Genomic DNA, 13,459 nt, shown 5'->3' with positions numbered 1-13,459 from the left:
AAAAAAACGACAAAGGTGACAAGGAGGAGGAGAAAGGAGGCGAGGAGGAAAGAGGAGGAAAGGTCACATCTCCTACAACAGCAGCTTGACGAGGGGGGGGGGGGTGAAAAGAAAGGTAGGATTGGGGCGATGGAGGTGAACAATAAAGTTTAAAAAAAGAGAGAGGAAGTGATCACTGCTGCTGAGTGATCAAAGAAACAGCTGCTTCTCTCACACTGTTTGACCCTGAGTGTGTGTGTGGGTGTGTGTGTGTGTGTGTGTGTGTGTGTGTGTGTGTTCATGCGAGTGCACGTCGCACAATGCTCGTGGACTTTGTTTAATCGAGTGTGTTAAGTGTGTGTCTGTCGCCCCCCCCCAGGTGGAGACTCTCTCCGTCGTCTCCCTGCTGCTCACAGATTAAAGCCTCAGAGTTGGTGAGCGCAACGCGTGCTTGGCTGGTAGTTTTGTCGGTGTTCGGCTTTTCCGCGAATCGTCAACGTCGTCTGTGTTCGCAGTTTTCCGTGGCGATTGGCGTCCCCGCACCAATTTCCATAGAGAAAATCGGCGTTTTTAACTCACTGGGGACACGGGGGCTGCTGGTGTAGTGCTGCCTCGTGTGGTCACTTTGTGTCACTGTGGTGAGTCTGAATATATTTGAACAAACTGTTTCAAACACAGAAGTCATAAAATAACACGTCTGGACTCGGTGAAGGAGGCAGCAGCGGACGAAGAACTGCCGAACGCTGTGGCGTAAAATCGTCGATTTTCTGAATGGGGTTTGGTGCAGGAGAGCGAACGGTTTATAAACTTCAGTTTTCTGTTGGAAAGGTTTGTCTAACACTGAGATAACAGGGCAGACATATTATTAGACTCTAATAGATGTAAGCTGATATACATTTTAGGAAATTTTACCCTTTTTTAATTGGCTAAAACCAGTTTTTCCTTGAGTTTGGTTTATTATATACGGTGGCCCAGAGGTGTCAGGCCAAATACAAAAGCCACAACACAAATACAAACGCCACAACACAAATGCAAACACCACAACACAAATGCCACAACTGCAAAAGCCACAACACAAATGCCACAACTGCAAAAGCCACAACACAAATACAAACGCCACAACACAAATGCAAAAGCATGCATGCATTTGTGTTGTGGCTTTTGTATTTGTGTTGTGGCTTTTGTATTTGTGTTGTTTGTATTTCTGTTGTGGCATTTGCATTTGTGTTGTGGTGTTTGTATTTGTGTTGTGGCGTTTGTATTTGTGTTGTGGCGTTTGTATTTGGCCTGACACCTCTGGGCCACCGTAATTATAGGCCTATGAAAAAGTTAAAAGTCTTCTTCTGTGCAGGTTTTCCCCTCATTTCTGGTACAAGTGCCACCACCAGGTGATGGAGTCCTACCTAAATCACTGGATTTTGAGTTTATTTATGGTTTACGTGACGTTAACAGGACACACACACACACACACACACACATACACACACGCACAAAAAGGTCAACAGGATAAATAAAAAGAGAGTTTGAAGTAAAACACGTGGCATTAAACAGCAGAGCGAGCATCAAGAGGGACTTCCCTCAGGGGAGCCGCACACACACACACACATTCCCTGACTCTCTCCCCATGATGTTCCAGGATTTCCAGGACTAGGCAGGAGTCATCTTACTGTCTGTGTCAGTCCTGCTGTGCAGCACACAGATCAAATTCAATGACCCTTTAACCTCTCTCTCTCCTCCTCCTCCTCCTCCTCCCTCCATCCTCCCTCCATCCCTCCTCCTCCTCCTCCTCCCCCCCAGCTCTCCATCCTCCCTCGTCCCCCGAGGTCACCGCTCCATCACTCCCACCGTCTCCCCTGCCTGCGGTACCGCTGTGGTAACACAACACGGACTGGTGCCCGTTGCTATGGTAACAGTTCCCCTGAGAAACACCCCCCCCCCCCCCCCACACAGCATCCTCAGCAACCATGACTCCTGCACACACACACACACACAGCATTTTAGAGGGCTGTTTCTAGTAAAAGAAGGTGGAGATTCACCTTTCTTCCCATCAGCAGGTCTAACTATAGACGAGAGAGCGAGACGAGGAAATATACAGAGCTACAGACTTAAGGCCACATTATACTTCTCCGACTGCGTATGCGTTATCCGTCTGCGTCACCACGGAGACGCCTCGAGCATTTATACTTCTGCGTCGTGGTGACGGACACTCGCTGCAATTTCCCGCCCGATCAGTAGGGGTCGCTGCGCAAGGTCGTTGTGCTTCTGGCTACAGTGAGCAATGGCGTCCGAGAAAGAAAGAGAGAGAAAGACTGTTGTTGTTGAAAAAGTGGCCGTTTCTCACTTTTCTGTGTCACGGAACGCAGTTTTAAGATAATTTGAGGCGAGAAATTGGCCATTTAGAGTCTAAACGTGTGCTGTGTGTGTTAAGATATGACGTATTTATAGTTCGGCAGCGGCGTTATCGGCGGGGATCAGCTCCGCCTCTGTCAGGACGCCCGGAGCGCACTGAGAGCCGGCACAGAGCAGCTTAGCTCGGCCTGTCCTGAGGACCAATCGCAGCTCTTGCCGTCTCCGTAGTCCCTTGACGGAGTGACGGACACTTAAAAAATATTCCGTGCACCCGGAGACGACGCAGAGGCTCTTCGACAGGTTCTGCGTCGACGCAGAGGACTCTGCGTAGCTACGCAGAGCACTTTACGCAGGAGTATAAATTGGGCTTCAGACATGAACACAATAACAGATATTTTCCTGATATTAGCCGCTTAACAAAAGGCCACCTTAATAAAATCTACACCCACAACCACATCTGAGTGGGAAAAATCAACTTTCTACGACTTTCTACGTTGCACCGAACCCCCATTGAGAAAACCAGCCTCACAGAGACTCATAGCGAGCTGCTGCTGCTGCTGCTGCTGCCGCTGCCGCCGCTCGTCGTCTGACTTTGTGTCACCGAGGTAAATCTGAAAACACGACGCTTTCCAAACAAACCAAGGTTACCCAGCGGCACGTTCGCTAGTGACTGATGGAGGCAGCGGTGGATCAACGTGTCCCCGTGTGCTGTGATGAAAAATCATTCATTTTCCTCTATGGGGGTTTTGGTGCTGCTTCACAAAGTCAAACCTCATTTTTTTTTGCCGTTGAAACAGAAATGACTGTGGGATTAAAAAAAAAAAAACAAAAAAAAACGAGGGAGTTACTCACGTGAGCTGACCATGTCCACGTACTGAGGGAGGTACGGCGCCCACGCGTCGATGGTGTCCTTGCGTCCCGATTGGCCGATTCGCCTCAGCTCGGCCAACAGAAGAGCTTGGGCCGCTTCTCGCACCTGAGAAGAGCGTCGTGATGGTGTCACAGTCATCAGCCAATGAACGTAAACTAACCTTATACGGCTGATGATTGGTTAATTCAACAGTTAGCGTCTTAAGAGACATTTTTTAATCACATTTTGTTGGTTCCCCACACATTTTAAGGGTTATTTCAGGGTCAAAACTTGGTTTTATTGACAGGGTTGGAACCAGGTTTATGTTAGGGTTAGGGATTTGTAGTTGTGTAAAAGAATATTCTTGTATTTGTCTCGCATAAACCCCGACCTTGCCAGGACCTGTGGTCCTCATGGAGACCAAAACGTGGTCCTAATGAGGCAGAACTTTATTTCTTATCGATTTATATCCAAGAGAACCTTCAGTTGTCTTCTTGAAGGCCAAAATCTGGTTCTAATGAGGTAGAACCTCAGTTTCTATGGCTTTGGTTCAGATTAAGATTAGCACTGGGCTTTGACTGTTAGAGTTAGGGTTCTTATATAGATTTGTTGCCACTTTAGGACCTTATTTCTGGCATAAACAGTGATCTTTATCTCACGGAGACCAAAACGTGGTCTTAATGAGGCAGAACTTCATTTCTGATCCATTTTCTTTTCGACCAATTGTACTCTTGAAGGCCAAAATCTGGTTCTAATGAGGTAGAACCTCAGTTTCTAAGGCTTTGGTTCAGATAATGATTAGCACTAGGAATTAACCTATTCTTATATAGTATTTGTTGCTTCTTTAGAACCTTTTTTCTGGCATAAAGACTGACCTTTATCAGGACCTGGGGTCATCACGGAGAACAAAACGTGGTCTTAATGAGGCAGAACTTCATTTCTGATCCATTTTCTTTTCGACCAGTTGTCCTCTTGAAGGCCAAAATCTGGTTCTAATGAGGTAGAACCTCAGTTTCTAAGGCTTTGGTTCAGATTAAGATTAGCACTAGGCACCAACTGTTAGAGTTAGGGTTCTTATATAGTATTTGCTGCCTCTTTAGGACCTTATTTCTGGCATAAACAGTGATCTTTATCTCATGGAGACCAAAACGTGGTCCTAATAAGGCAGAACTCCATTTGTGGTCCATTTTCTCCAAAACCAGTGCTCCTCGAGGGCCAAAATCTGGTTCTAATGAGGTAGAACCTCAATTTCGAAGGCTTTGGTTCAGATTAAGAGTAAGATTAGAATTGTGGTTAGATTAAGATTACCAGAAGTCCTCATGGAGACCAAAACATGGTCCTAATGAGGCAGAACTTCATTTCTTACCAACTTTATCCAAGACCAGCTGTCTTCTTGAAGGCTGAAATCTGGTTCTAATGAGGTAGAACCTCAGTTTCTGAGGCTTTGGTTCAGATTAACAGTAACATTTGAATTGTGGTTAGATTAAGATTACCGGAAGTCCTCATGGAGACCAAAACATGGTCCTAATGAGGCAGAACTTCATTTCTGAAGTTTAAGACTAAGATTTTAAATTGCGGTTGGGTTAAGATTAGGGTTAGTTATTAACTAGTTATGGTTAAAGTGAAGGACAATGTTTTCTTTAGGTTGTCCAAACCAATAGGAAGTGAGGGCACTTTGGTTGGTTCTCACAGCTTTAAAGAGACTTTTTCTGGTTTAAGATCTGGTTTTAGGGTTAGGGTTAGGGTTACCTCCAGACAGCGGTCCTGCCACCTCCTCGCCAACATCTCCAGCAGAGGTGGTCTGTACTTGTCCAGGCCGAGGAGGTCGGGGAGCATCACACAGTGCATGGCTGCCAGCTGACTCCAACCTAAACACACACACACACACTCAGAGTTAGAGGACACTGTAGTGAAGGTCGAGCTCAAACACAAACCTCACCGCTGTCACATTAAACTCTAAATTCTACCTATTTGAAACGTCGACAGACCACGAGCATCAGGGATTCGCGGCGTGTTCAAGTTGCCCTTAAATGAGTTCCCGACTTGGAATTGCAACTCCAGGGGGCGCTCCGTTTAAAACTGAGAAAATTACGACCAGCGAGTACAACTGGAACGTTCTTCAAGTGATACGACAACAACTTGTCAAAGGACATCACTGAAAACCATCTTCGCGGAAGGTTGAGATGATGCTAAAAGCTAACGGGACTACAGCTTTTATCGTAAAATTCATCAGCTAATAGTGTTTCTATATGACAGCAGTGGGTTTTAGTCACAATCGCAGTAACTTCACACTTACACAATCCTCATGAATACACACACACACACTAACAACAGTTGAACAACATGATGGGAAAAGTACCGACACCGTTACCGTTACCAGTCTTGGTTAGAGTTCCATAACCAGAGCCTGATGGGGCAGATGTACCAAACCGTTAGCGACCGTTTTAGACGACTTCCTGTCGCAACGAGGCCGAGGTAAAATCTGCCGGCGATCGTGAGCTGGAGTACCGAACGATTCTGCGAACAAATCTTTTTAAATCAACTGATTCTAATGACTCGATTAGACCCAAAACAACTGCTTTACAAGTCACTAGTTTTTATATTTGTGTCGCGTATAAAACCTCGTCCTATGATGACTCCGCCCATTTTGAGGAGGAGCTACGAAGTCATGGAAAACGACGTGACCGATACCGAGCCGAGTCGAGCTGGAACTGTATAATGGAAAAGCGCCACTACGTATGTAAGACGTCTTCTCATTTCATGCAAAAATTGGTAGCCCCGATGAAGGCCTAGCAACAAAACTTTGCGGCCGTCGAGTACGAGCAAATAAAACCACGTTGGCTAGGTAGGTGGTAGCCAATCAAATCATGTTTGTCCGTTTAAGATCAAACCGTACGGACTGGATTTGCCCCGGAATCCAGGTATCGCGTTTGATTCAACGTGGAAACATGTTGACCGAACGGCTTCAAGGACTTTGACCACCAAGATCTAGCGTTAGCTCCGATTTAGCTCTAATTAGCCACAGGCTCGGTACTGATCGAGGTAAAATAACGAGATGCGGTTCCTGCTCACAAACTTGTGTACATCTGCCCCTGGTGGTGCTCGACATCAAAAATGATTGGAGGACCGACAACAACCTCGTCTTGTCAGGATGAATTGAACCGTTTTTTTATTCCACGTAGCTTCACAACAACAACAACAACAACAACAACAACACTGCACCGTGTGAAGGATTCGACCTCAAAAACATGGAGGAAAACCTTGAGGGTTTTCAGGACTAAACAATAAACACCGGGTGATGCGACAAAAGTACGAATCTCTTCCTTTTGATTTCGTCTGATGGAGAAAAACAACATTTCGAAATGTCTTTTACATCCAGTCGGAGCTGAAATCGCGGCTCGTTTTTAAACAGAGAAAAAGAAAAAAAAACACACCAGTTTTTACACCGAGGGGACAAGAGAACTCATCGTCAACATGAACCAAGCACCTTATATACACATATATTGGCTCAATATATGGTTCCCGGAGAGGATGCAGGAACGGGAAATGTACGTTTTTTGGCTTTTTTTAGCGGGAAAGAAATTTTGAGACCAAATTTCTTTACCAAACGCAAACGTGTGAGACTTACCTTTGCAGAACAGGGAAAACTCAAACGGTTAGCTTTGTCACAGAGTGAAAACCAGAAATATATATACACACATGTACGTATGTAGAGGTTGACCGAGTTACTGTGAAGAACAAACAAGTTTCATATTCAGATTGACAGACAGTAATCGGTCAACCTCCATTTGCAAAAACTGTCTTGCAGAAACCTCGAGTGATAAAGAGTTAAATCAATGAATTAACTTGAAGCTAGTTAGCAAAAAACGGTAGGTGTTGAACCACATGCTGCTTGTAGAGAATGCTATGTAGAGAAGTTTTGGAAATGTTGCTGGATGCATTTTGTCAGGCCCAAATTCGCAAAACAAAATGCGATATTAGCTTTTTATCCAGTGCTTGGGAGCCGTAAAACGCAATATTTTTTAATAGTGCTGGGCACCGGAGTCCAGTCACTGTTTACCAGTTAGCTCGGTTAGCTGCATTGGCTCCTTTAGCACCGTTAGCGCACTTACAGTCGAACTGGAGTGAAAAGTGAAAACAGCGCTAAAAATAACTAGCGTACCTGTGTATTGCGTATGTGTAAGTTTAGCGTTATTTTAGAGATTAATTTTAAGAATCGGGAGTCACGTAAACATGACGTCACGCACGTCTTTTTCCGGTGAGTCTTCACGGAAACGCGCCATGTGTTAACGTTGACACCAACATGCCTAGTTTTTAAATTCGTAACTCAACAAGCTTCACATCTTCTTCTACGTTTTTGGTGTATTTCTGTTGCAGTGTTACAGCGCCCCATACAGGCCTGGCATACACGTGCCCGGCCAAGGAAAAACCAGGAACATGTCTCCCACGTGGAATTTTGAGTTACTTACAGATGGTGAAAGCGTGACATCTGATATCTCCAACCATTTTTGCTAACCGGAACAATTCCATGGTGTATTTGTGTTAATAACAGTAATACTGATAGTGTGGTTTCTGCAGGGCAGTGTTTTAAAATCCACACAAACAGATCGTAAAAAAAGTACATTTGTTGCAGTTTTACTCAAATATTACTACGGGTACTAATAAGGAATGAGCATCTGAGTGCATGCTTGCAGTTTTCTGTCATAAAACGTCATTAATCGACTAAATCAAAGTTATTCACACTTTGAAAAGGCACTTCACTACAAACCACACATACATTCATCGTACAGGAAAATGGGGCAGGACGCCTCCAACAGCCTGTGAGAAAAAATGATGGTCATTAGTTTCTCATGACGACGAAAATAAATTATTTTAGCGAGAGAATTAAAAATTCTGTTATATGTTTTAAATGTATTTAATGTCTATTTATTCTATTTATTGGTGAAGATGATGTTTTGATTATCGTCGTTTTGTTCGTCTTTGAGGCGACACCCTAAACCCCGCCCCCCCCCGCCCGCCAGCCCGTTAATCAGGTGGAAAAACAGCAAGCATGCAAACAGTGAGCACACGGAGACACCGGGACATCAGGACACACAGACAGACAGAGACGGGGCATAAAAGGACATTAAGACCAGGACAAAATAGGACCGTTATCAGTTCACTCTCAGATACAGAAAGGTCCACTTCTTTGCAGACGACACAACGCCGTTTGCGTCTTTGCACAGAAGATCGAACGCGGCCATTTTTTGATCAATTTAAATGAAAAAATTAGGTAGTGATGCGACTTATAAATAGTCGATAATGAGATAAAGTGAAGATTTAAAAAAAAAACCCTCGGCTGCTTCCCGGGGCTGATTATTCTCCACGGACGACTTGAATCCGAGAGTGAACCGAACTTCGACAAGGACAGACAGATAAACAGATACAAGACGACGCCGCAGACCAAAGAAAAATAAAAAACGAGGACAAGACTGGAGCGAGACATCTGAGATGAAAACCTAACATTTGCTGCAGGGGGGGGAGAGGAAAAATAAGAAAATAAATAAATAAAAAAATAAAATAAAAAACAAGACTGATGCAAGAGAAGAGAGATGAGGTGACGAGACCCGGGGAGAGAAACGGTGGGAAGATGAATAACTGATGGAGAGAAGAGAGGGAAGGTGAGGAATCGTGATGACATGAAGAGGAGAGTGAAGTGGAGAGAACAATGAAAAATATATATTTATATATATATATATATATATATAAATATGTGGGAAAGGAGAGATGCTACAGGGAAATAGATTTTCAAAAACAAAGAAGAGAGAGAGAGCATGTCTGCGAGGTGTTTCCCTAACAGGTACCCGTCACTTCATTCTGTACCTTCGTTTACCGACGGGATGTTATATGAAGCAGGGCCGGGGCTGGGAAAACCGGGGGCCCCCTGGGGAAGGCCCCCGGGGGGCCCCCGAGCCCCGGCCACGCCGGTGTTGGCTGCGGCGGCTACAGCAGCTTGTAAAGAGGAAGAGAAGGAGAGAGAAATAGTGAAGAGGGAAAGGAAACAGGTTAGGAAAATATAAATATATATAGAACATACAGAGAAAAGACACGAGGAGTCGGACGGGGAAGAAGATAAACAGCGCACCGACAAAGAAGAACGGAAAAATTAAAACATAATGTATATCTTAAATAAAAGTTAATTGTGTTAATCAAAAAGTTAATCAAAAATCAAAAGATTAAAGCAGATACATGCTAACGCATGTCATACATTATCATTAGCAATTATGCTAGCATGTGCTGATGGTAAACTTACAGATTTTACAGAAAATGGCATTGTGGCCATGAATAAAAATACTTTTTTTCTTTTTTCAAAAAACCTTTCCGGCAGAACTTGATTAAAGCTAGCAGATGTAATAATGCATGTCATAGGTTATCATTAGCAATTAGCTATGTCATTTTTCACTCGTGTTAGCATGTTAGCGATGGCAAACTTACAGATTTACACATTAAAAATAGAAATGTCCCGAGTCCTGTTTTTGATTTGAGAAAGATGTAGCAGTTAGCAGTCGCTAACACCATTATCAACAATGCTAACGTGATCGAATTGAGGGACCGAGGATTTATCGTAATGTGGATCAAAACAGTGAGTAAACCTTTGACGTCTTTTACTTTTTTACAAAACAAAAAACAGGAAAATACAGATTTGTAATGGAGGGAAAAAAAATACAAAAATAAAGTTACTACAGGTTCATACGAGGCAAATTCCCCTGAACCAACTTGGTAAAGATATTGGTGAGTTCACAAAAATACTGGTTCGCAACCTCAGAGAGATTCAGTCAAAAGGTTTCAGACTGTGGCGCGACCACAAAGACCAAATGAATTCATAAATATCTTCATTTAATTTCTATTAAAGTAACAAAACTACATCGATGTCGTTGAATTTCATGTTTCACCGTTAGCGCCGTGAACCCGAAACCTTCACACAGAGGAGATTCAAACTTTTAAAATCACAGGTATTTGATCATTTTATCAGTAAAAAGACAAAAAAAAAAGCACAACTTTTACATACACAGGAAGAACAACATGTTGTGGTTTTTCCTGCTACGGGTAAAAAACAGGTAATAAACAGGTAATAAACAGGTGGAGGTGAAGTCGGAGAGAAAGGAAGCGTAGCGAACGACAGATGTGGACATTTACAGAGCGGCGTTTGTGGCAGCGAGCTGAAGCCATGCAGAGAACGACTGAGTGAACGTCAGAGAACACAACCAAGAGAAGGAAAGAAGAGAAAGAACGAGGAGATGATAGCAGTCGACGGCAGTTAGCTAGCATCCGCGTGGGGAAAAAAGTTAAACATTTCAAACTAGACTTTACTGAATAAACTTGGTCTTGTTTTATAAATCATTATTTTGTTAATCTCGTGAGTCACAGATGGAAACTTCTGCAAAAAAAAGCCTTGGGTGTTAATATAAGATCACACTCTATGCAGATGATATTTTGATGTTTATATCTAAGCACAGAATTCAGTGCTAACGTTACATTATTGTTTAATAGTAGTTTAACAAAGTCTTTCACCTCATTTAAGGTACTTTTAATCCAAAAACATCCTGTATTTTCCCCTTTTACTGAACATTTAAATATTAGTTTATTCTACTTTTAAAACACCTGAGCATTAGCATATAAATTCTGAATTGGTGGCACTTTTATAACAAGAGAATATAGACATGTTTCAACAAGGATCTGGTTAAAGGAATTAACTTTTCTTAAAATCACACCTGTGAATTAAAATACAATCAAACAGTCGTCAAAAACGTCAATAAAACACTCCAGTATGCAGATGACACTTAAATATTCACGATGAATCAGTTACTGTCAGATGAAATGATGAAATCACTTGATTTGTCAGATGTTTTGATATGGTGGATAACGATAAGCAGCATTTACGCATGCTAACGGTTATTTTCATTACAAAATATGTGCTAAATGCTATATGCTAAAATCATATATATTTGATGTTATTTGGACAAAAAGAACTTCACACGAGGTCGTATTGCGAATTTGACTTATTTCGGAAAGAAATAAGGATGTTTAAGGATGTTTTTAAGACTTTTTCAGTCTTTTTTTTGTAACACACCGCGGCGCGCACACAGCACGCTAGCTAGTGGTGCTCGATAAATTGTCACCGGGAAACACAGGTGACCTACTTTAGTTCCGTGTTGTAGTTACGTCATCGCGTCCTCAAAAACAGAAAACATTTCAACACGAGACTGAAGTTTACGCACGTTTTAAATAAAAGTAACGTTAATAGATTTTTTAAGACCTTTGAAAATTGTATTTAAGACCTTTTATGAGAATTTTAGACATTTTAAGGCCTTGAATTGTCGTGAAATAACGAGCGCGGGATAATTGCAGGTGTTTCTAAACGACAGACACCCTGCTCACACTCACTCTCTTCATCTCCTGCAGTATATTAGAGGGGCCTCCTCATTTATTTCCATGTGAAAGGGGAGAGAGTGAGCCGGGGTTAACGGCACTCTAACACACACACACACACACACACACACACGCCGCGCTGACGCAGAGGTCACGGCCGAGCGTTCCCTCTGAATGGCGGTGAATAGGCGTGTGGCATGAATAAGTCCATGCGCTTATCACGCTTGGCCTCCATTAGGGCATGACAATAGCAGGGGGAACCCCCACACCACCACCCCACCCTCAAACCCCGCCCCAACACCCCCCCCTCAAACCCCGCCCCAACACCCCCCCCAACCTGAGGGTGCCACCCATGGCACACGAGGGTGTGTGTGTGTGTGTGTGTGTGTGTGTTCTTGTATTCGTTACCTCGTTAGGAGCCAGTGAGTCCTGAGGTAATTTCTGAGGAACTGAGGACGTTGTGGATTGTAGTTAAGGTGAAGGTTAAGGCTTTTTTTTTAACCCTTTAAGGTACTACTCAACCATTTGGTAGACCAGACCTTAAGTCACTATATCTCATTGAAAAATGCAAAAAAAAAACTCACCGACACTAAATGAATGTGACTTGTTCTGAATGTTGTACTTGTACTATGAATTATGCAAACCAGGTTTACTATGAACAGACGTCTCAACCGTTTGGTAGAGGCCTGTATCTAAAATACTGTAGGGTCTAATTTAAAAAAAATATATATATATATATTTTTTTTTTTTTTTTTTTTAATAAAATAAAATAATAAAAAAAATGCAAAGAAATAATTTTTCCTTTGCTTTTTTTCTTGGTCCGTACCTTAAAGGGTTAAGGGTGTTCTAATGAATGGGAGTCAATGCAGTGTCCTCAGAAGAATAGCTGTGCAGACCTGTGTGTGTGTGTGTGTGGTATAAGCAGATGGTGACGGCTGGTTAAAAATGTTCCCGACAGTGACCTGGAGCAAGTTTCATTTTTCCACACCTTTACTTTATTTCTCGGTAAATATAGAATATAATATGGTAAACTTTCCCCCAATTTATTTTATTAATTCTACCTACCTAAAACCGGCAAATAATAATGTTCTCAAATGTTTTTTTTGTTTGTTTTGTTTCTTGAAATTATTAATAATCGATTAATGGCTGCCGCTCCACGTCGGACACGGGTCGTCGTGTAAGGAGCCGCAGACCGAGGAAACAGCAGCAGCTTCACGCTGTGAGGGTTTTTCTATAACTCTGTGGGTTTTATTGCCGGTGGGCTCCATTATCAAACCCCCCCACCACCACCACCACCATCACTAACCCTACCCTACCCTCCCCACCCTCCCCACCCGCCCGCCTGCAGGCCCTGGGGGGAAGTGTGAAGTGAGCGCCCCCCCCCTCCTTTTGTAGTTACCTTGTTTGATCTGGGCCTGTAGCGCCGGGCAGGAGGGCTGGGGCGGGACAGCCGGCGTCCTGCGAGGAGACTCCGGGGTTCCTCCTGGTCTGGGAGGCCTGGAAGGAGGATCACAGGGAGAGGAGGGCATGAAATATTAAAAAGGAGGGAGGAGGAGACACACACACACACACACACACACAGAGTTACACAAAAACAAAAATCCAAAGACACACACTCCTTCAGCCTTCACCCAAACATTTTTTTTTATTCCAGTTTCTTGAAACCAGCAGATTGAATTTCTGTGTGTGTGTGTGTGTGTGCGTGGGTGTGTGTGTGTGTGTGTGTGTGTGTGTGTGTGTGTGTGTGTGTGTCTCAGGCTCCAGCGTATTGAATTTTGGGCTAAGGACACAAAGCAGAGACTGAAACAGACTGGAGGCGTCTCTGACTTCCAGACACACACACACACACACACACACACACACACACACACA

General features: G+C 43.3%; 1 protein-coding gene across 1 annotated transcript in view; it reads right to left on the bottom strand.

Moving 5' to 3' along the window:
- The window catches only part of wdr7 (WD repeat domain 7), an 83,820-nt gene that overhangs the window by 45,070 nt on the left and 25,291 nt on the right, over nucleotides 1-13,459 (bottom strand). Inside the window, exons 19-22 of the mRNA XM_083892827.1 lie at nucleotides 12,987-13,084; nucleotides 9,041-9,169; nucleotides 4,928-5,046; nucleotides 3,181-3,304 (exon numbers count right to left, since the gene is read on the bottom strand). Coding sequence (XP_083748953.1) covers nucleotides 3,181-3,304; nucleotides 4,928-5,046; nucleotides 9,041-9,169; nucleotides 12,987-13,084 — 470 coding nt within the window. The remainder of the gene's footprint in view (nucleotides 1-3,180; nucleotides 3,305-4,927; nucleotides 5,047-9,040; nucleotides 9,170-12,986; nucleotides 13,085-13,459) is intronic.

This window comes from Microchirus variegatus, assembly GCF_963457635.1.
Source record: "Microchirus variegatus genome assembly, chromosome: 1".
Lineage (NCBI taxonomy): Eukaryota > Metazoa > Chordata > Actinopteri > Pleuronectiformes > Soleidae > Microchirus > Microchirus variegatus.
The sequence above is the reverse complement of the archived record's forward strand: the minus strand, read 5'-3'. Positions and strand labels throughout refer to the sequence as shown.